Below are 23,914 nucleotides of genomic sequence, written 5' to 3'. Positions count from 1 at the left end.
ATAAGAGATGTATAAGGTTTGAACCACTGAAACATTTTCTTTCATTCCCTTTAAACTCTGACAACCAGCAGGACGACGGCGTCCAGGGAGGCTGAACCAGCCCAATAACAGAGGACATGAACTCATTCATAAACAATGGCAGAGATGTTATACTGCGATGTGTTGCTGCATTTAGTGTAAAATAAAAATGATCATTTTGGTTTTTATATCCATCTTAACCTCAGCTTAAACTTTAACTATTTTAAAGCCACTGATAAAAATATTTTACGATGGGGGCCCCCCAGTGGAAGAAACAAAAAAGACACTATGGCACACGCAAATACTTATGCCATCAGGACGATACACTACATAATAATTATATTCATCTGTGCCAACCATGGTGCTTCTAAACATGGCGCTTCTAATCTAACCATGGCGCTTCTAACCATGATGCTTCTAACAATGGTGCTTCTAACAATGGTGCTTCTAACCATGATGCTTCTAACCATGACGCTTCTAACCATGGTGCTTCTAACCATGGCCCTTCTGACCATGGCGCTTCTAACCATGGCACTTCTAACCATGATGCTTCTAACCATGACACTTCTAACCATGGCCCTTCTGACCATGGCGCTTCTAACCATGGCGCTTCTAACCATGGCGCTTCTAACCATGGCCCTTCTGACCATGACGCTTCTAACCATGATGCTTCTAACCATGGTGCTTCTAACTATGGTGCTTCTTACCATGTCCCTTCTGACCATGGCGCTTCTAACCATGGCGCTTCTAACCATGGTGCTTCTTACCATGTCCCTTCTAACCATGGCGCTTCTAACCATGACGCTTCTAACCATGGCGCTTCTAACCATGGCGCTTCTAACCATGGCCCTTCTGACCATGACGCTTCTAACCATGATGCTTCTAACCATGGTGCTTCTAACTATGGTGCTTCTTACCATGTCCCTTCTGACCATGGCGCTTCTAACCATGGCGCTTCTAACCATGGTGCTTCTTACCATGTCCCTTCTAACCATGGCGCTTCTAACCATGACGCTTCTAACCATGGCGCTTCTAACCATGGCCCTTCTAACCATGGTGCTTCTAACCATGGTGCTTCTTACCATGGCCCTTCTGACCATGGCGCTTCCAACCATGGCGCTTCCAACCATGACGCTTCTAACCATGGTGCTGGTGAAATCCATAATTTGCTGGTCGAGACGACATCTCCACATTGCCTACCTCATTGATGGCCAGCTGCTCTCCACCGCCTCCTCCCGGATGTCCAAAACGATGTCCAGAACTGCGAAACTCTTCATACAGCAGATCCTCTTCGCTGCCCAGCTCGTCCCTGTGTCCCGCCCTCTCTGACGCCCCGTCAGGAACAACCACCGCTGAGACAGGGAGGGACAGACAGGAAGACATTAGATTAGTGTGAATAACTGAACAAATGTGTTGAGTTTATGATCCAGCCTAAAACTGCAGGGAGGGGGTTAACTAGTTTCTTCAACAGAGCAAATCAATAAAGAATGCCATACATATGTTCATATACAAGAATGTAATACTAATTATAGTTGAAGAGGAGAGTCCCAGTAATATGGGACAGAAACTGTTCCACAGTGAAGCGCTGGACTCCCCAAGGACTGCATGTTACTGTGCCACTAAATAACCAGAGCAAAGAACCCTCTAACAACGGCTCCGACATCCTCCCATCCTCTGGACAGTGCTTTAAAATGACTTAAAGTATTACTATGTAGAAATGATTCCTAAATAGTTTAAAAAGTAGAAAACAGACGATCATCAATCACACACATCTCCTTGCTGCGTCACTCGATCCACAACCTTCCTCCTGAAACTGCCAAGGACTGAGCAGCATAATTTGGGAACTGTGGTTTGTGGTTAAATTCCAATAAAGCAAGTTATGAAACAATAAAACAGTTATGAAGCAGACTGACTGGTTTGGGAAACAAACAACATTTTAAGTTCCTTACTTCTAGGCTGGAACCGTTTTCAAATGATTATTTCAAGTTACAAATGTAAATTATATACGTGAAGTCATTAAATGAAACATTATCCTAAGGACTCTGTGGAGATCCCCCACCAGCAGCCTCACTCCACAACACGAGGTTTTAACAAAGGAGTCTTGTTTCCCCATCACAGAAACATCCTCTGAAGTGTTTGTGGCTACCTGGCTGAGGCGCTAAAAATACACTTTCTGTCACACCTCATGTGAGCGTCACCCTCGGCTGTCTCGCCTACAGCTGTTGCCAGGGAAGATGCATCTGCGGTGACAAATCACCGTGGAGACAGAGAGAGACGGATATGATGGGAGAGAACGATTACACAATGCACAATAAAAGGCGGTTTCGAGGGTGTTGTGTTAAAAGTGGGATTTTACTGAAGGTATTTACCTCTTGTGAATATACACAGCAGCATCTTACACATCATATAACACTGTAATGTAACACTGCCTTCCTTTGGAGCGTGGAAGTTGCAGGTTGTGCCCTCATGGGGGCAGTGTAGGACACCCTGACCGCTGGTGCTGTAGAGATGGAGGAGCTCCAGGTATCGACTGGCCTTTATTCATGTGCAGAGAGCTCCTGCAGTCTGGCTTACAGCAGGATGGAGGGGTGAAAGCAGGGACACAACATGCATTATCCAACAAGGTGCTGCTCTACACTGGGAGCTCTCACACAGCAGTGGCAGAAGTAACGGGAACACTTGCAGAAGTGCAAGATTGTGTACATGCATTGTGTTAGTGCACTGCTGAATGCACACAGCAGACGTACATGGCAGCTTCATCATATGCTCAGAGACCAACCGGGACTTCCGTGTGTACTCAAATCTCACACTCAAGGTCGACTAGAGTGTGTTGCACAGCTCCACAAGAGAAGGCTCTGCTGCAGAACCTGCCATATTGTACACTTCTGCACTTTATGGAGCAAAATCCCCCAAAGAAATTGCAACTAGTTAAATGCAGACATGCAGAGCCCGTATGGACCAGTTGTCCTTCGTAGACTGGACTGCTGCTGAACAATTCTATCACAACATTATCTGTTAAGGCTGAGCACAGCTGTTCGCTCTTCCTCACCTGGAGATGTTTGTTTCCCAATACTCATATTCACATAGCTATTAAATACAGTAAAGACAAACAGTCATTTGCTTTCCATACAGACATGGTTCAAATATTACTTCCACTTCTAAGGTATTGCTGATCTTGCTTTAATATTGTATTTCTCGTTATTTATTCAGTAATGTCCGGCCATGTCGATGGGACAACCAAACTATCCGATGAATAGAAAACAGAAACATACGGTGGCATGTAACGGTGACGAGAGAAGACTCAGTCGGTGTCACCTATTGAACAGCCGCAGCTTCACACACGCCTCACAGCGGGGAGAACTAAACTGTACTGCTCACTGTTTGCATCTCGCTTGGCTGATCAGCCTGTCCTTGAGAAATGTGTGTGTGTGTGTGTGTGTGTGTGTGTGTGTGTGTGTGTGTGTGTGTGTGTTTTAACTGGGATGCTGATGGGATCACAGAACAGAACAATGATTTAAACGGGTTTTGTGTGTGTTAGTGTGTAACCCGAGGAAGCTGAGGCAAAGCGTGGTAGAGTGTGTTCGGACTGTAGCATTTAATCACCCTGAGCCTCTGGATGTGGGTCAGCCATATTCCTGAATCAAATTTGCCTGCAAAGAAAACATTCAATACTCACTGCCATGAGTGTGTGTGTGCGCGTGTGTGTGCGCGTGTGTGCGCGCGCGTGTGTGTGTGGTCGGGCGAGGAGTTCAAGCGTAATGCTTGCTTTTCCATTAGATGTGTGTGTGTGTGTGTGGCACGTGTCTACAGCTTCGTACGACTGGCTGCCCTCAACCGTTTGGGACGAGGGAGACGGAGGGAGAGGGGGGGGGAGCTCACGAGGCTATTAGAACAAAGTACTTTAAAAACTTCTTCTTGTTTTAGTAGCTGTACCTTGAGAGATAAATGAGGTTTCTTCTCGTCAACAATTCCTGTTTGCAGAGTTCAACCAACAATGTATCCTAACAAGTTGTGTGTGTTTATTCCATATTCCTCTGTGTCATACAGATCCATTGTTATCCAAGAACGATTAAAAACACAGTAATGAGCCACACTGTTGCTTCTTATCATGAACACAAACATGGCAGTTTGTTAAATGCAATAGTTCAACATGCAGTGGAGAAGAGAAGAAGAACGATATCAAGGTTATGTCTGTGTGTAAAGCAGCTGGAGTCAGGACCTGGTTAGCTTAGCTTAGCATAGTCCAAATGATCTTTCTAGTTTGCACATTACTCAGTGTTTTGCTTTTCTTCTTCTTAAAACAGGCAGTGGATGTGGGCTGCATGTTTACCAGTGTTATCAGTGTCGTCTGGCACACGCTGCACATGTAGAGTCACATCCCGGGAACAGTCCCAATCCACAGTGATGCTGTTTCAGACAGGAGCAGCAAAACAGCTGTGGCAATGTTGCATCATAGATCAGAGGGATCTTTTCAGAAAACAGGCCAACTACCGCTTGTTTATGAGTCTCTGAAAACAAATGTCAAATCCTCAGCTGGGGCGAATACGTGGTGCCAGTTCATGGCGTCTCGTGTCCATCATCTAAAAGATCCTTAAAGGATCATTTATGACAACTAATGTTTGTCCGACATACCATTTAAAATAATGCCACAATGTATTATGATACAGACGTACTGTAGTTGTGTGCACACAGCCTGTGCAATGAGGGATTATTAGAAACACTGCAGGTGTTTTCGATGCGAGTTTGACCCACAAATAAAATGTTTTTAATAATCCGATTGTGCGACTGCTTTCAGACAAAACTATCAAGGTTGTGATACTTCGTAATAAACCAGAATGACCCTTTAAGACCACATTGAACGCAACACACTGCTGAGCTGTTTTCACCATGAACTACAGGATACATGACATATATGTTTAGGAAGCAGTTCAGTAGGAAACTGGGTAAAGCGTTAGATGTGACACGACCACAACCCTCTGCTCTGTTACAGGAAGTGACGGATTGGAGTCGGGCACCTTGCCAAACGCTCCTTCAAGGTGACAGAATCGTCCGCCGGCCAGCATCCCAGCTGACACTTCCCTACAGCTCAGTGGGCAGTCTAGACATACTCACACACACACACACACACACACACACACACACACACACACACACACACACACACACACACACACACACACTCATAGATGAACTTTTGCCCTCTCTTTAAATAAAGAGAGTTGAAAAGGGGAAGAAGCTTCTTTCTTTGATACCTCAGGGTTTTAATCTCAGGCCTCAGCTAATGGATGGGGGGGGGGGTGTTTTAAAGATGTTACAGCTTAAGTTCAGCTCTCCACTGGGACACTGCTGTGCATTAAAACCCACCTGCGCCAATGTGGACAAAATCCAATAATAAAAATCTATTTGTCCCGCACCTTGCCCTTCCATGTGCCTTGGTATGAAACTGTACACATGGCCGAGCAAGTCAGCGTTTAGAATAGGACAATAAAGACGGCGCATTAAGTGTGAAAATGTGATGAATGTGTGTAGCGCGAGAGTCAGCAGGTAGAGCAACTGTGTACAGACGGAGGGAAGAAAGAAAGCAAAGCTCTGCAGCAAAATCTGCACACACAGAAACCAGACTGACCTTGGAGAGCTTCTCAGCCGTGTGCATTGATTGAAGGAAGGATCAAAACTTACTTTCCCAATAATGCACATATAGCCGAACCCTTTAGCTTAACTACCTTCTGTTCTGCAGCTTCTCAGTGGACGTACAGAGCTCAGTGACATAAGTGTTAATACCTTTAGAGATAAAGGCCACAGTGTACAGAAAATGCCCATTTAAAGCGTCTATAACCACCACTTACAACACGGCAGCGCAGTGGAGAAGACCCTCCTACACAGAGCACGATGTCTCATCAGTGAGGAGGAGGAGGATGGATGGAAGGAGAGGATGAGAATGGTACCACTACATGAGACCAGGACAACAGACACCAGAAGGTTTCCAGCGGGACTCTCTCACATGGCTGGACTGTCAGAACATCTAACCCGAGTCTTCAAGTCACACACCATCCAACATCTTAAGATCTCTGCTGGTACACCCCCCCCCCCCCCCTTAGAGAGGTGAGTGTTGTATGACATTATCATGATACCAATGTGACCGCTGTGGTTCCACACCATCAGTGAAACAGCAAGGACTGAATGAAAACCAAAAGCAGACAACACCACGAGGGGAACTGGTTAATTCTGCCGCTGCAGGATCCTTCAAGACCAAAAACCTTTACCAGCAGTGCTGCTGCTGGGAAGCATTTCTAAAGTCCATGCACCTTCCTGAATCCTGCAACAGTTGTAGGAGATGCTGAATTAATGATGAGGCTGGGATCACACACCGTCCACACACTGCTGGTGACTGAGCCACACACACACACACACACACACATGTCTACTGGACACTCTGAGCAAGTTCTGTCAGAACAATATTGATAAAAAATAACTTTTTAAATGTACCGCAGATTGTTTTTCTTTTTCCATCCATCCATCCATCCATCCATCCATCGTCTACCACTTATCTCCTCCCAGCTGGACGTGCCTGTGGAGGTGTTCCAGGCACGTCCAGGCATTTGAGAGAAATATATTAGCTTTGACCCTGATCCTATATTATCTGTCTCCTTTATGCTTACGGTCCGCTCAGGTTCAGGCGCAGTACTGAGGACACAATCACAGTCATGATCAAAAGAAAACAACCTCGACGTTACAGCAGCCTCTCGTGTCAGAGTCCCAACGAAGAAGAAGGGATGCATTGTTTTGATGCAAATGGTGAGAGAAACACAGGCAGTGTGATTAATGTCTCCACAGTCGGGTTAAAAGCACACGTGCATAACACACAACGGTAATCTGTCACTTAACAAGCGCCATCATTTACACAATGTGTTGCTGTAGGAACTTTGTGATCCGGTTGGTAATACTACAGGAACTGAAGGACTCCATGGCGCCGGGACAGTGCTATAGCTTATTCATTGTGTTTTTGGGGAGATGTCTGGCCGGCTGCAGGACAGTTAATAGGTTGTGTGTTGTGGCTGCTCACATCAGAGAGAGGAATCGATGCGGCTCAGCAGAACAGGCACCAGCTTCTCTGTGTGTGTATTGATCTGCACCAAAATTACTTTTTGTAATGGAGCCACACACACACACACACACACACACACACACACACACACACACACACACACACACACACACACACACCACTGTGATCTTATCTGGCTTCACTGTGTGCACTGAATATAGGAACCAAAACTGGGATACACACACACACACACACACACACACACACACACTTGCATGTATAGGTTTGGTCCCTTTAGAAGAACAATAAGAAGTTACATTGTTATAGCTGCAGCTCTATTACCATATGGTGCAGTACAGAAGCCTGACTGAATGTATCCCAGTGGTTCTTATTGAAATTCAAGGAGTGATTTGTGTTTGGAAGAATTCAGCCAGCCGGGCCTGAGGGGGGATGACAGAGGCAGGTGAGAGGAGAGGAAACACACACACACACACACTCTGCTGTGTTGACAGGTATGAAGCTACTGGAGGAAAGTATACATCATGTGGTCTCAATGCTAAACGCCTACTGTCGTCTGCGAAAAGGGAAAACATAAAGTAATGCTGTGCGTCTTTGTAATACTCTGAAAATAACAAAAGTTATTCTGAAGCAGAATGCTTCGTCACTCCTTGAAGGTCCATGTACTGTGGAATCATTTGTGATACAAGAGCACAGATGAAAGAGTCACATAATGGGGGGAGTTGTGTGTCTTCAGTCTATACTGAGCTCAGCCGGAGGTGCTTTTATTTAGACATGAGAGGGAGCCAGTCAGACCAGACAATCTGAGTTTACTTTATATAACTGCAGCTTTCAAGACGACAAATACGACATAAATAAAGTGGTTTTTAATACACAAAGTGTATCCTCTTATTAAACACCAGCTCCAGTTTCATGCGACCCAGAAGGCTGAAGAGCTGCGTCGACATATTGTTGCACAGTTTGGGATGAACTATTTTTGAATGATGAGGAAATATAAAAGGATATGAAATATATTGCAGGAAGTGCCTACGTTTCAACTTACTGTTGTAGGATGCTGACAACATGGATTCATCCCTAAAAGCTTAACAAACAACTTATCAGCCATTTGAAATGCCGTCGTGACATTCCTCCCCACTTATAGTCCCATTCACACCGGGACATGCCTGACTCTAATCACGTCTCATGATAGCCAGGTAGACTAAAGACCCACATGTGATCGCAACACTCTGATAAGGGAAGGACCCTACAGAGGTTAAACTCTGACGGAGCCTTTTAAGATAAGATATACTTTATTGTCCCGCAGGGAAATCTGTCCTGGGCCCCGAGCCGCTGCACACAACACACTCGCCGACAGAGAGGACGGTCGTTATTTGTGCATCCTCAGGAGGCTTTGCAGGAACATTACAATGCAAGTCATTTGAAGCATTTAAACAGCCAGTGTGGTCATTTCCCTGGTGAGGCTCCTAATGCCTGATGTTGACATGACATGGGTAAATCTCATATTACCATTACTTATTAAAAGGTGTCGTTGTTGCACTCGAGGTAACCCATGGAAATACTAGTGATCACGTCCCGTCTGCCTTTAGTTTTTGTGCACGCTGCGTTATGTTAAGCTTTTACATTTAGCTCATGATTCAGGGACAATCTGTGGATTCCCTGTGGGTCTTCACTGAGCCAAAGATGCACAAACACGGCTGCAAAGGTCAGATTATGATCCAAGCATTAAGCATTCACTCTGGGTCTGCAGAGGAGGGCCCCTGACGCAGCGGGCACGCCGTGAAAATGCTGACAATAAAATATGATAAAGACAATCTGGGTGGTCGTGTGAAGACGGAGAGACGGCCTCATTTTCTGCCGATAACAACAGAATGACAAATGCAGAGCGGCGGAGAAGCATTTGTGTCAGCATGTTCCGCCTCATTAGAGTTTCCTTTTGATTTCTGATGGACTTGTACGAACTTAGAAACACACTTCAAACGGGGAACAGACATAATGCCAGTGTCTCAAAGGTGAATCCTACAGCAGGTTCACCAGGACATATCAGAGGATGTTAAACCATCATAATGTGTCGGGGGGGCTCGGGCACGGCACCACTGCACAGCTTCATAAACATCCGTCAGTCACGGCTGAATTCCTCTCGTGTCACGCTCTCTTGTTTCTCGACTACATCACTTCCTTTGCTGGACAGCGAGCGAGCTGCTGCCCGTACATGGCTGCGGTGAGCGTGGGCAGCTGATCCTGTAAACCTCGCCCGGAGGTTCTGGATTCACTACATTGCTGATGTGAATGCTAACTCCACCTCCACATGGCTTCTCCACCCTGTGACATCTCTGCTCCAGGACAATAAAAAAAGACACTATTGGGGAATCTAGAGAAATCATGTCTTCGTCGAGCCAGAAAGAAAACAATGGCAGTTCATCTGATAGCTGTGTGAAATCAGCAGTTTGATATGCAAAGTGTACCGGATCAGAACGCCAGGGATCTGAATCTCAACAGTGTCACATGCAAAGACGCTGTGTGTACACTGGAGAAGCGTGTAATGTGATGCGGTTCAGTAGCACAGACGACACATCAGACATGGAGTTTGTTTACGATCAGTGTCAACAACTGAATGTGTAAGGGAGTAGATGTAGCGTTTACTGGAGCGCTGTTACATCGCACAAAGTTTCCATGTTTCTGCTCTCTCACAAAGTGTACGACGCAAAATCCTTTAAAAGAGACACGGGAATCTGTGAACGCCACCATGAATCATTGTGTGCTTCATCAATGGGCGTTTGTTTCCTGTGATGTTGCATCACTGATGTTGGTCTTGTTTTCGTAGCGGTTGGAAAAGCCGACGCTACTCTCCAAGCTAAACATTTCAAACTCTCAGATATAAATCTACCGTACATTACACAACACAGACAGTTTGTTTAACTCAAAGTCAGAGCTGCTTTCCTTTCCGAGGAGAGAGGAACACACCGCTTCCTGCTTCCTCGTTGTTGACACACGGTTCACTATTTCCTACAAGCATCGACGGGAAGTAAACACTCGTCCGCTCGCTGCATCTCAGCTTTAACTGCAGAACTTCAAAGACTTCATCTAACATTTAAACATAGTGATGTCTGGGGTTCATCATTCTTGGAGGAGAAGAGTTGCGGGTTTATTTCCCTGCAGTCCGTCACTGAGAGCACCGGCTAGTTTATGATAAGGCTGACAAGTGATGATGTCCAGGTCTCACTGCATGTCTCACACCAGGAGGTGGAAGCTCACGCATATAAACAGAGGAGCACTGAGAGCATCTCTTTAACTCACAGAGCACTGATTAGCCAACCCCCCATGTTTATATCCCTCTACTTGGGAGAACGTTGCCTTGAATTGAGTTCTAATTTCGCTCCGATACAAATCATAATCCTCCGTTTCAGGAAGTGAGGAGCAACAAAACATTAGAAAATGAGAGGATTTCCATCATCTCCACTGCAAAGACGTCCGGCCCAGTGACAGGAAGCAGCTCACGCTCTGAATAGTACATTAACTTTCTGAATTATTCAGTTTGTATCTGTTTAAATAGACGATATTGAAGGAAAGTAGAAAAACCTCAATAACACTTCTGAACTGCAGCGTACATACAAACCTACGAATCAGCCACAGGAATAATCCATCCAATAATCCCACGCCAACCAGACTAATTCTGTTCACCTACCTAAAAAATCTTTATAATATAAATCTTTAACATTTATCATCGTCAGATAATCAATAATCCAGAGACCAGCTGAGACGGTATCCCAGTAAATGAGATCATAACTTGCAAATGTATAACTTATAACTAAGTTATTCTTCTGAAGATCTATTAATCTGGTCCACACACACACACACACACACACACACACACACACACACACACACAGATGTGTTCGGTGGAGAGGAAGTCTCTGTTGTGTTATTATTGATTATATAAATAGTAACAGTGGAACAATTTGTCCTCCAGAAGTGCCCCCCCCCCCCTGAACAGTCAGCCATGAGAAATCCAGTCGGGGGCAGTTGGACTGGTGGGAAACGGGGGGCTTGGGATGACCCTTTGACTGTCTCCTACCCCGAGGGCCCCGACTCATCCAGCCCAGCTTTAGTGTAGAGTGCTCTTGTGGAATTCAGTGAGCAGAATGTGTCAACATGCAGAACACAGGCGTCGTGCATCACAGGGTTGAAAAGTACTTTCCAGTATATACAACAACAACTTCTTATTTAAGGCAGTTAGACACTTTGATATCTTTTCAGATTATGAGGTGTGGACCGATGCAGTGACCGACCACCCGACCAGACAAAGTGTCACGAGGGCGATGTGACCGCCCGGGGAAGAGAGGGGAGAGAGCGGGCATTAGAGCTGTGCTGGCTTGGACCGATGGCTGATCCACTACCAAGCCTGCTCCTGGCTGATGTCCGGTTGCAGGAAGGTGGAATTAATGGAATAGGACTCGGGCTGGCCCAGCAATGGGAGATCAGAGAGTGTTGTGCCCACATCTTGCAGAGACCTGGCTCCATTGGGATTGGGCTGTTGCACTCGACTGCTTGTTCCGCACCAACACCGAGCACAGGTGGGGAGGTTTGTAGGGGGGATGCTCGGTGCTCAAACCAACGTAGTCAAATGTTATATCATCTGCCCAGAGAATTCACCAGCATCATGGCTGCTGCTGCTGTCGTTTACATCACAACACATTTACACAAGGACGACCACATGAAACATTTATGTATTTGCATGTATACGTGGCAGGTGATCTGGGCGGAGCGGATTTTATCCATGTGTGTGTGTGTGTGTGTGTGTGTGTGTGTGTGTGCACTGGGATTAACCAGCCAGAGGAGTAGTTACAGCCAGTGAATGACATGATCTACTGAAGCAGATCAGCTTTCCAAACACACAGCTGATCTCTTCATTGGTTCATACACTGTACACAGCGTCCTCTCTTACATCCCTCACTTCTTTATGAGACCAGCTGCTCCATTAGGACCAATCTCAGAACCTAGCTGCTAACGGTCCGACGACGATTTAGCCTCCGGGGGCAACGGCTAATATCTCGAAGGTTCCAGTTTAGCAATCTCTTCTGAGCGGCAGTCATTGGTTACGGTCTGATTAGCAACTTGAGAATGGAGTCTGAGTTGAGAGACGACATTGATGTATGATTGTATATCTGTTTATAGAGATGAATAAAACTCTAAAATCGCCGTCAAACAATATCCGATGAATTGATGAACTGGTCACCTGCGTGTAACCAATCAAACGTGATCGCTCAGTTCTACTGCGGCTACAAACTGAACCGGATTACTTCCAGTACCAACGTCTTGGAGGACAGACAAGATGCTGCTGCACTAGATTTGTAGCAAAACATCTGAGACTGGCATTATATTTAGAGTCTGCCCTGCAGGAACACTTGGAGCACAATAGAGTTATTTAGTAAACAGTAGGAAACAAGCCCATCATTAGAGTTGTGATATCTCAGATGTAAACCCAACATGTGAGGCTCATCCAGAATCAGATTGTTAGTTATCTAACAGGTCATCATGTGCAACTACAGTGTGTGTGTGTGTTTCACCCTGTACTCAGCTCGATGGTTGATTTCTTTTATTACATGATGTCTTTCATCTAAAATGCAGTAAATCATGGATTGCAAGTTTGTTGATTCACAATCATCAACTAGAGACGTGTGAAGAGTAGAAGCGTAATGCTGGCCTGCGCCCAATTACTACACAGCATGTTCACATCCGTTCTGTTGTTGCTACATTAATGTTTAATGTTTTTATAGCAAGTGTTTAGAGACTTAATAACCTTCACATCAGCTGGCACACACACACACACACACACACACGCACACACACACACACACACACACAATCTATTTTCCTGTTTGTTATACGATCAATATGATGTCCAAATCCAAATGACTTCTATATAAGAAGAGAATGATGCAAGTACCCGAACATGGAAACACACACAGCATCCCAGATATACTTTACATGAATGTTCAGCTGTGCATAGGAAGCAGCAACCTTTCGAAAACAATGTGAGGAATTAAGAGCATCTGAAATATGATGTACAGTAAATCCAGGGGACACACGTCTATAATCTAGACTAATGTAGATAGATGGCACACAAAGTTTACAGCCTGCCATCACTGTGCTCCACACGGAGGAGTGAGGACTGATCTTCTCTGATGAGGACTTCCAGGCTCTGACCGAGTGAAGTGAAGAGATATGACAGAGTGAAAGAATGAGTGGGGACGATAGGAGGAAGGGGGGGGGGGGGGGGGGGGGGGTATAGAGTGGTGCGTGCAAGGAAGTGCCATGCTGAGCTCAGTTTTTCCTCTGGCTCTATGCCATACATGGGCATTATAGGAAAGCCAGATGCACAGTAGAAGGACACAAACACACTACTGCTCCTAAGTGGAAGGTGACATACACACAGATCCACACAGTTCTGTAAAACACCTCGACATTCCACCTCTTACTGCAGCTGCACACCTTCGCCTGCATTGTTATCAGAGAAGTGGGGGAGGCTGGGACGAAGATGAGGAGTGGAAGAGGGGGGATGGGCGAGTGAAGGACAAGAGGAGGAAGGAAAGGTAGACAAAAGCTCTTTTCAGGAAACTGTGACATCGCTGGCTTCTTCCATCTGTTAGTAATAGATGTTGGTCTCTGCTGTTTTCTCATATTGGTTTTATTAGGACATTACAGAACCAACATGGAAATGAAGCAGCAAATTGGAAAGTCATGAAGAAGAGTGTTCTCACTTTCCTTCCAGGCTGCATCAATTAAAGACGTTATAACTTATGTTGCTGATGAAGCCTTAACCGACCGTGACCGCTGTTAAACTGATCATCAGTGGAGTTCAGTCTACGACAGAAGACTCTCTAGCCAAGCTTCTATGAGTTGTGACATTGAGCCACAAACAAAAAGGCAATGGCAACACACTAACAACCAATCAGACAAACACTTTCTCCTTGGGAAAAACCAGTGACTCCTGGCTCAAGGGTCAGCACCTTAAGGTGTGATTGTGTTGAGTCTGACAGCACCAGGGTCTTATCTTGCATACCCAGCATTCTCAAAGGCTGCCTTCTGCTTTTAGGACATTACAGATGAAATGTTTAGAAGACTATAGAGCTTTGTGACGGAGCACCAGCACACGGCCAACATTAAACGGATCCCCTGTAACCCTGTTGGTAGTGTGCGTAATCTGCTGATTGACACTTTGTGCTGTGATGGCCCAGGTGTGTGAAGGTGTGAGGCACAGTTTCAAATTCTCTCTCCACCTGTCTTTTTTCATTCCTCACACAACTCCTTTCGAGTGCAACACCAATGACTTTGAGGAGAGACTGTCTGAAAGTTTCCAGACAGTAACTATTTGTAAGACTGATTGTATCTCAGCTACTTGCCTTTCTTAACATTTGCATTTAGATGTTGTCAGATGTCACTTAGTACAATCTTGTTTGTTATACGTCGGCCTTTAACATTCGCTGGTAGAGTGGCAGTATGGAAAGCCTATTGGCACAGCTTGGGAAGACAATTGAATAGATGTTACTTATCATTATAGGGTGGTGGGCCTAAGCAGCTATGAAGCTGTGATAAGATAAGCCTATCCCTGGGGTCTGCAGAGGAGGTCTAACAGATTGAGCAGAGAGGGGGGAGCACATTACTGAAAACTTGAGAAAGAATGCAGCAGCAGCTTCCCTTGTGGCTGGCAGAAAGCAAAAACATTCAATAGCTGAGAGCGTTACTGACATCAATCTGTACTTCTTGAGAAGTCAGCCACGTCAGCTGACCCAAGACAAGTAATAAAGCAAAGTTTATGGTCTATCAATACTCCCGTAACTGAAGCAGGCATTAGAACTGAAACAAGGTCTGGAGGGCAGCTAAGGACAAGAAATACAAACAGGAAGAGGCACAGGGAATCTGAGCTGGACCGATCTGAACGGAGATATAGATGACAAACTAGATGTGCCTTAGGATATTATCCCATCTGTGTAATTATAAATGAAGCAGAAGGCAATGGGACCCAAAATAAGTGACTAAGAATCAACAAGATGTTGATTGACAGATGACTCAGCTCAGAGGATGGGACAGACATAAGGCAGTGGAAGAACTGAACATGTGCCTGAGAGCACGAAGGAAGACAGTGAGTGTTACAGAGAAACAAGAACTAAATCTGATCCCATAGGAAAGACATTCAATAATCTACAAGGAGGCACGAGGGAGAAGGGTATACCGTCTAGTTAGAACACCAAAAGGGTATTCTCCCTCCGGAAATGTAATAAGACATGCAAGAGCATTAACATAGCGAGGGGCAATAGAGCCCTAAACTACAGCATGTGTATGTAGAGTTATTTATGGAAGCAGCCGGGATGTTCGTGTTGGGTCATGTATGCTCGAGCATCCTGCCAAACCACAACCGTTTCCAAAGTTGTGGGATCTTGAATCCTGTGTTTCTCAGTTTGCTTCGGTGGACAACACGGTTAGATTCCACTAGAGCTTGATTTGCCTTGAACCACAATGTAGAAGTCTGGTTTTCTGTGTTAATACATGGAATAGAAACCTCTTGAACACCAATTACAAGGTGTAAACTGCAGCTCTTACGCCTCTCTGGTGTTAGAGCACATGGGGAGATGTTGCTTGACTTGTTCAGACGTATCGGCACGATGTTGTAGACAAGACTGTTGGGATCTAGAAATATAACACATTACTGCTCCTAGTGAATACTTCTTACAGACAAACTAGTAAATGTGTTGAGACTGAGACGGTTTTGTCCTTCACATAGAAAAAAGAGGGACATTGCCAAAGAAGAGGCCTTCATGTCTGCTTTTAAATCAGGCGTGGCTTTGCAAAAGGACCATCTGATCTGATCTGATCCAGTGGCAGCGATAGACTTTTGTTGACTTCTTATTTATTTGTCTCCCTCCATCGTCCCGAACACCCATGATCCTCTCTGTGCTGTCACTCTGCCTACCTGTCAATCCACTCAGCGTGTAGGCAGCTTCCCCATCAAACCTCGTGCCAAACCCACTCACCCCAACGCAACGAAAGCGAGCGCGAGCAGGAGCGAGCGCGAGCAGGAGCGAGCGAGAGCGGCGGATGGGATGAAGATTCGCAGAGAGAGAAAGAACGAGAACAAGAGAGTTTCAGCCTCAGTTCTTCTCAGCCCGGGCCTGCATGCTTTGCCATCAGAGGAAATCTATTTAAAGTGACTTCTCACTATCCGCCTGCCAATGAGAGAGCAGAGACGGCGAGGCAATCTTTCCTTCATCCTCTCCTCTTCCTCCAACAAACAAAGAGATTTAGCTTTACGTGTAGTCCGGGTGCTGCCAAGCCAGCAACAGGGAGGCTGTTGAGGCAGCATCATACTAAACGCTACTGTATACTATACTACTACCAATACTACAATGATTTAAACTTAACAGCTGATACAAATGCAATGTTTTGAGAATAAACTCACAACAAGACTACGAGTGTTCTGCCACGCCCGACTAAAGGATCACAATGTTAACATGCGGATGTTTCGCAGGTATAATGTTAACTATGGTCGCCGTGTTACCTTTCACGTGTTAGTAGGCTCTGCTGGGATGATGTCATTAGCTCTGCAGGTATTAGACAAACCAAGGCGGCTCATTATGTGGCATATGATGACACACTCTGAACATACAACCACGCAGGATCACTGGCATTACTGCACAGACACCACCAAGCACATGCACTTACAGTCCCGACACAAACGGAGAAGCAGAAGTACACTGGATAATCATCATAAATCATGGACATTATGAATAACATCATGAATAGCACATTATGATACACTCAATAGATTAATAATTCCTCAAATGTAAACTAAACACCAATATTTCAGTTCAAATTCACCGTTTAATTCATCACCATTGTAAGAAGAAACACTGGCGAGTATTGATTTGTGGAAAAACCTCGCACTTCAGTTGCTGCATGACATCATGTGCCCCTAAACGACCACCACTGCTTCCCATCTCTTTTATGGAGCGCACCGTGCTCCTCTGACGTGACGTAATGGGCTGTTCGGAGACAACAATGCCATTAAGCAGACATAATTGCTCCCAGCACTTTAGATCGTCCTCCTGCTTTGACGAGTTCAACATTATATTAATCATCGTCAGACACTGGAAGGAAAATATTGTACAATATGGATTCTCATTGGTCTTTAGGGTGATAGTGTGTGTAATGTCAAGGGGTTGAGGTTCAATAGCATATTATCAAATTGGATTTGTTTTTTAAACTCCATTTTAAAATCTGATCTGGTTTGATTTTTAACAATATTCAATGATCTGCAATCTGTAGTCTGTTCTACACACACATCTGCAGACTGCTGACACACAGTGTAGTCAACACATGGATGCAACTAAGAAAACAATTGCAGGAGTTGTGTTCTTTGTTTCCCTGCTCCCGTCTCAACTAAGTAACTTCAGCAGAGGTAGAACACAAGAGGCCTCGGGCCGAATGCCTGTTCCACAGCGACCTATTTCCCAGATTTTGTGTGATGGATGCTTTCAGACATTCCTCCCTCCACCCTCAGTTTCTTTCCCCACACATGAGGACATTTGGCAGTGTGTGTGTGTGTGTGTGTGTGTATTTGGGTGGCACAGCGTGCTGCCAAGTTGCCAGCTGGCCTTGCTTTAACTTACAGGCCCACACACAAGCATGTGCCAGTCACAGACATGTGTACACACATTACCTCTGTGGCATCGTCATAGTAACATGTCAATAAAATGAATGTCTATATGTCCGTCCCTTGATTTTCTCTACAACCGTTCATCCGATCGACTTCACATTACGCGGGTGTATTGGTCAAGACCCAAGGAAGCGCAGTGTCATGTGTGAAGCTCTTTGGATGAGCGGTTCTCCAGCGATATTGGAGGCCGAGCAATCGGCACATTTTGAAGGGGCACTGCATCAGTTTTGACAAATTGTATTGTCAGTGGGGCCGTGCAGCAAGAGGAGGAAGTTACATGAGTGATGGTGGTTTGGTGACAAAGCCCTATAGGGGACGGGATGTACCATTGCTAATCAGCATCATACTGTGATGTTAAATGGGCTGAGATAATAGACTAAAGGTTCAGGATTGAAACCTACTTATACTATATCGCCAGATACAGATATATGTCCAGATACTGAAGTGTACTTTTGTGTCAACAGTTTGTGTTTGTCCCTTCGCCGTTTCAACACGACAAATCCCCGGTGCACAGAAGCCAGAATCCAACATCTGAAAAAGCCTGGGTTCAGTTGTTCCTACTTAGTAGCCATTCATTTTATTCCTACATTAAAATCATCGTGCAGGTTACAGAAAGGGAAAAGATTCAGATGCTGAGCGGAATTGCAATCATGAGCCGTTGCAAACTTGGGTCCTGAAAATAAGTTAAGTTTGGTTATTTATTCATTTATAAATGGTCCATTTGCACCAGAATGAGCTGAAATGCCAAAAGAGCTTTTCTCTTTTTCAAAGACTTGCAAATAAGTTTTGCTGAGTCACTTTCTGCTGCGACTGGACACGACAATTACCGTTGGGAAGCCAAGCTGTGCAGTATGTATTGGATCCAGTGATGGGAAGCAGAGGAGGAGATCTGTTGATCATTGTGCAGCTGCTTCTTGTTGCCAATAGAATAAATAAAGTTTATACATTGTTTGGTCCCCATTTAAATTCAATATGGGTCACTGGGATTGACTGCAACTATTTGAAAGGATAAAGGGTCATTTCCTTGACTCTTAGCCCGGAATGATAAAAGACCACTAAAAAATTCACTTATCGGGCAAAGTGTGTGTGTCTGTGTCTGTGTCTGTGTGTGTGTGTGTGTGTGTGTGTGTGTGTATTCCTATCTGTCACAGGGGCAGGACACAGATGTCCTCCTGTCACTTTGCCAGCACTAAATGGAGGGACTTTTCACTGAACCCCCCCTTAAGGGGAGAAGAAAAGTCCTCCAACCTAAATCAGATTAAACCTTTCTTCTAATCTCCATCGGTGGAAATCTCCACCCCAAACCCCCCTTCACTCCCTGTGCTGTCTGTCAAGGGCAGAAACAACACAAACAAGAATTTAGGTAGGCTAGATGTATCTTGACCAACAACTCTTCCAAACTAAACGAACAAATATCTGGTCAGTGCCAATAAAAGTTTATTGTTATCTAACGCACATATCGGCAGGTCGACATCATCTGGCAGGATTAAATCATTTGAGGGTTTTATTTTCCACAACCACGCTAAGTAATGTTTAGTTACCTTTAGGCACCCAAGGGCATGAGTCTGCATCAAACAAAGTGTTGGATCAACTAACAGCATTTGATAAGCTCCCCCCCCCACCAACTTTCCGCCAATTTCTGGAACTTCGAGCGTTGCCATTTGGAACGTATGTAGACACCTTTTCATTTAGATGTGCTCGGATGACAAATTGTTCAAACTAGTTTGTTTCAAGAATGCTAAACGCTTAAAACTACTTGGTTAGCATTAAGGAAAGATCCTGATAGTGGTTAAAGGACAACCAGCATTGACAGATGTGAACAGTGGTGTCTGATGTACCCAACCCTCCTCTACCTCCTCTACCTCCACTACATCCTTTACCTCTACCTCCTCTACCTCTACCTCCTCTATATCCTCCTCCACATCCTCTACCTCCTCTACCTCCACTATATCCTCCTCCACATCCTCTACCTCCTCTACCTCCACTATATCCTCCTCCACATCCTCTACCTCCAGTACCTCCACTATATCCTCCTCTACATCCTCTACCTCCACTATATTCTCCTCTACCTCCACTACCTCCACTATATCCTCCTCTACCTCCACTATATCCTCCTCCACATCCTCTACCTCTACCTCCAGTACCTCCTCTACCTCTCTACTGCTCTACCTCCACATAGTCCTACCTCTACTCACACTCCTCCCCTCCTATACTGCTCTACCTCCACTATATCCTCCTCTACCCCTCCACTATACCTCCTCTACCTCCTATACCTCCACTACTAAACCTCACCTCCTACTACCTCCACTATACCTCCTCTAACTACCTTATACCTCCACTACATCCTCTACCTCCACTACCTCCTCTACCTCACTATATCCTCCTCTACCTCCTATACCTCCACTACATCCTCTACATCCACTACATCCTCTACCTACCTCCTATACCTCCTCTACCTCCTCTACCCATACAGCCTCTACCTCCACTACATCCTCTTACCCCACTATACCTCCACTACAATCCTCATACCTCACTACCTCCCTACCTCACTCCTATATCCTCCTCTACCTCTAGACCTCCACTACATCCTCTACCCCACTACTCCGCTACCTCCTATATCCTCCTACTACCTCCTATACCTCCACTACATCCTCTACCTCCAATATATCGCTCCTCTACCTCCTATACCTCCACTACATCTTCTACCTCCACTACCTCCTCTACCTCCTCTACCTCCACTATATCCTCCTCTACCTCCACTATATCCTCCTCTACCTCCTCTACATCCAGTACCTCCTCTACCTCCTCTACCTCCACTACCTCCAGTACCTCCTCTACCTCCTCTACCTCCACTACCTCGGGTTTATGGTGCCATTATAACATCACGCTACTTCTGCCTTTGCTTCTGACACACTTCAGTCCTCCTTCTCATGGCTACAAGAGGTCGCTTATCAAGAAATGTTTGAACCAAAGACCAATAATGATGTAATTCTGACGAGGCCTCGTCCCTTCTGGGACAGAGCTGATGGATTGCAGGATTACTACTTCCTGCCATAGATTAAAACACAGGGTTCAGGTCCATGTACTGTTGGTAGATTAGATGAGTAGTTTAAAGTTCTAAAGGTTTACAAGGTGCTGAGAGGAGATAAAGGCTGCTGTGTGTGTGTGTGTGTGTGTGTGTGTGTGTGTGTGTCCACGTCTGTGTTTCTATGGGTTTATGTGAAAGAAAGAGAAACTGTAGCTGCACAGAAACCTTCAGAAATAAGAAACAGCATTTGGTCATGGACACATCCGTATATACACCATATCACAACACACATGTCATTACATGTGTGTCTAATGTGTTTAAATAAAACAGCATGCAGCACATATGCTTGTTCGTCCACCTTCTACTGAGAAAAACACTTGCTAATGTTCCAGTGGGATTATTCAGTGCTATATCTAACCCTCCTCCCACTCTACCGTACATCTTAACCCTCCCCCTTCTGGAATGTACACACTCCATCCTTTCCAAGTTAAAACCACAGCTCAACACACACACACACACACACACACACACACTGACTGACAAAGCTGCATGACAACAACTGGTAGTCACAATAAAGCTAATGTGATGCCATTTCGACGAGGCAGATCGTGCCTCCACAGAATGTGCCGCTCCCAGCTTTGCATTTCACAGCCATACAAAGTCCTGAGTGGAGGGTCCTTTTTCTGAAAGCTACAGTAAATCTGGTCCCATGAGAACAACAGAAAAAATAGGCTGAAAGTATGGCTGGTGGGTGGAAAGCATGCACAAATTGCACATCACATTTGGGATGCAAATTAACAAGCTAGAGACAAGCAAGGAGTCACCATTAGAAGACATTCCAACACCATCAGGCCTGCAGCTAGTGTCCACGACCAGAACTGCTGCTGATGACACTGAAACCACAACCAAACTATAAAGTTGCAGGATTTCATATCGGAAAAGAAAGTGCATTGACCGAACTGCCCTACACATTCTCTGATAAATGTGTATTGGAGAAAAACTGGCTTTAACCGAAGGGAGTAAACCAGTTGAAGGGCCACAGGGGCGCATTGTTGATCTCATGCTTTCAAAATATGGCTCTGACAGTTTAAAACATTTACAAGAATGGTGTGATGAATGTGATTTCCCGGCAGTAGGGTCGTAAAGTACGGCACAGATACGGAAACTAGGCATGATTTCCAATGTTATTTTATACAATTTTATCTGCTATTTTAATTCTGCTATTTTTATACAATTTTAATTCTGCTATATTATATTATTTTAATTCTGCTATATTATATTATGTTAATTCTGCTATTTTAATTGCTATTTTAATTCTGCTATATTATATTATTTTAATTCTGCTATATTATATTATTTTAATTCTGCTATATTATATTATTTTAATTCTGCTATTTTATTTGCTATTTTAATTCTGCTATATTATATTATTTTAATTCTGCTATATTATATTATTATTTTAATTCTGCTATTTAATTTGCTATTTTAATTCTGCTATATATTATTTTAATTCTGCTATTTTATTTGCTATTTTAATTCTGCTATATTATATAATTTTAATTCTGCTATTTTATTTGCTATTTTAATTCTGCTATATTATATTATTTTAATTCTGCTATTTTAATTCAGCTATTTTTATACTATTTTAATTCTGCTATTTTTATAATGGTACTTCAGATTCATTTACATCTACACTGTGATTATTGTACTGAAAATCCTCTTATTCTGTCTGATCTTGTACTAATTGTTATGTTTCTGTTGTGAAGCACTTTGGGCTGCAACTCTTGTATGAAAGGTGCGATACAAATAAAGTTATTATTACAAAAGGCAGAGAACCACAGAAGCAGTTACGTTTTCAGACTGGACCACAAACTGTAAGACACAAAAAGGTTGTAACGCTTTCATTGCATGTCCGTTAATGCGGATTATATTATTATATTATGCTTATGAGGACACGATACATAAAAAATGCATATATTGCACTCTGCCTTTGGATCATCTTCATCAGATGCTCAGAGAAAGTGTCAATCAAACATTTGGAGTTTCCATTTACTCGGTTTTATATCTTTGTTAATAAAAAATATTTTGGGCTGTTGGTCAAATAAAACAATCAATATGAAGAGATCATCCTTGGGCTCTGAGAACTACAGATATCTGCTGTCACTTTCAAAGAATCATGCAAAATGTCCAAAGATATAGATCATAGATGATACCCGGCCCGAGTCCTGAGAGTCGATGATGTTCAGCCATATTCTTCATGCTACCTGAAGGCCAGCATGAGTGCAACACACACATTGTATGACCCAGGTGTGTAGCAGATGAGCACACAGGCTGAAATCAGCGAAAGGAAGAACATTAGAAATTGCTCGGTGAGACACCGCTGCTGGTCATTTCTGGCTCTTTCTGCATTTCTAGAAAGCCAAGCAGCCGGCCCACCCAAACACATCAACACAGCACCTACCCTGTCAGCTGAACGGCTGGCATGACGCTCACACACACACGCACACACAGTACATCCAATCCAACCTTGAATAGCACACTACCCTCGTGCCAGTGTGCTGCTGTGCACGTGTGGTCACATCCATGTCATATTTGCATGTTACAAACGGAGCTTATTGCAATTTAGTGATTTTCCGGGAGATCTGCACAGACCTGCATCGTGTGTGTGGAAGGCACTTACCTGTGGTGGAGTGCAGACTCTCCAAGCTCCAATAACGAGACAGGACCCCCCTCAGAGTTCCGCCCAAGCTACCTCCGCCTCCACCCATACATCCACCCACCCCGAGTCCTCCGTCCAACATGCTGTCCACCACTCCGGCTGTCGGGCTACCTCCGTCCGAGTCGGACCCAGGCGACAGCCCCAAGCTGCCGCTGCTGCCACAACTGCCCCCAGGCAGGGGCACGCCCCCCTCCGAGCCCTGCTGGGTCCGCATCCTGATTAGGATGTACGACAACAAGGGGGGAAATTGAAGTGGGCAGTGGAGAAGTAAGTGCAAACGAAGAGAAGGAGAGACAGCTGAGCAGGTGGTTTCTCCCCAGGGCGAGAGTGCAGAGGAGGAAGAGTAGAAGGAGGTGGCCTCCTCGTGATATCTGC

At 44.7% G+C, this 23,914-nt stretch overlaps 1 protein-coding gene across 1 annotated transcript in view; it reads right to left on the bottom strand.

Annotated features, from left to right (window-relative positions):
* The window catches only part of LOC115025287 (uncharacterized), a 72,837-nt gene that overhangs the window by 13,600 nt on the left and 35,323 nt on the right, over positions 1-23,914 (bottom strand). The window contains 1 exon segment of the mRNA XM_029457384.1: positions 1,219-1,370. Within this exon segment, the coding sequence (XP_029313244.1) occupies positions 1,219-1,370 (152 nt within the window).

Source organism: Cottoperca gobio, chromosome 20 (genome assembly GCF_900634415.1).
Source record: "Cottoperca gobio chromosome 20, fCotGob3.1, whole genome shotgun sequence".
NCBI lineage: Eukaryota > Metazoa > Chordata > Actinopteri > Perciformes > Bovichtidae > Cottoperca > Cottoperca gobio.
This window is presented reverse-complemented; position numbering and strand designations above follow the sequence as displayed.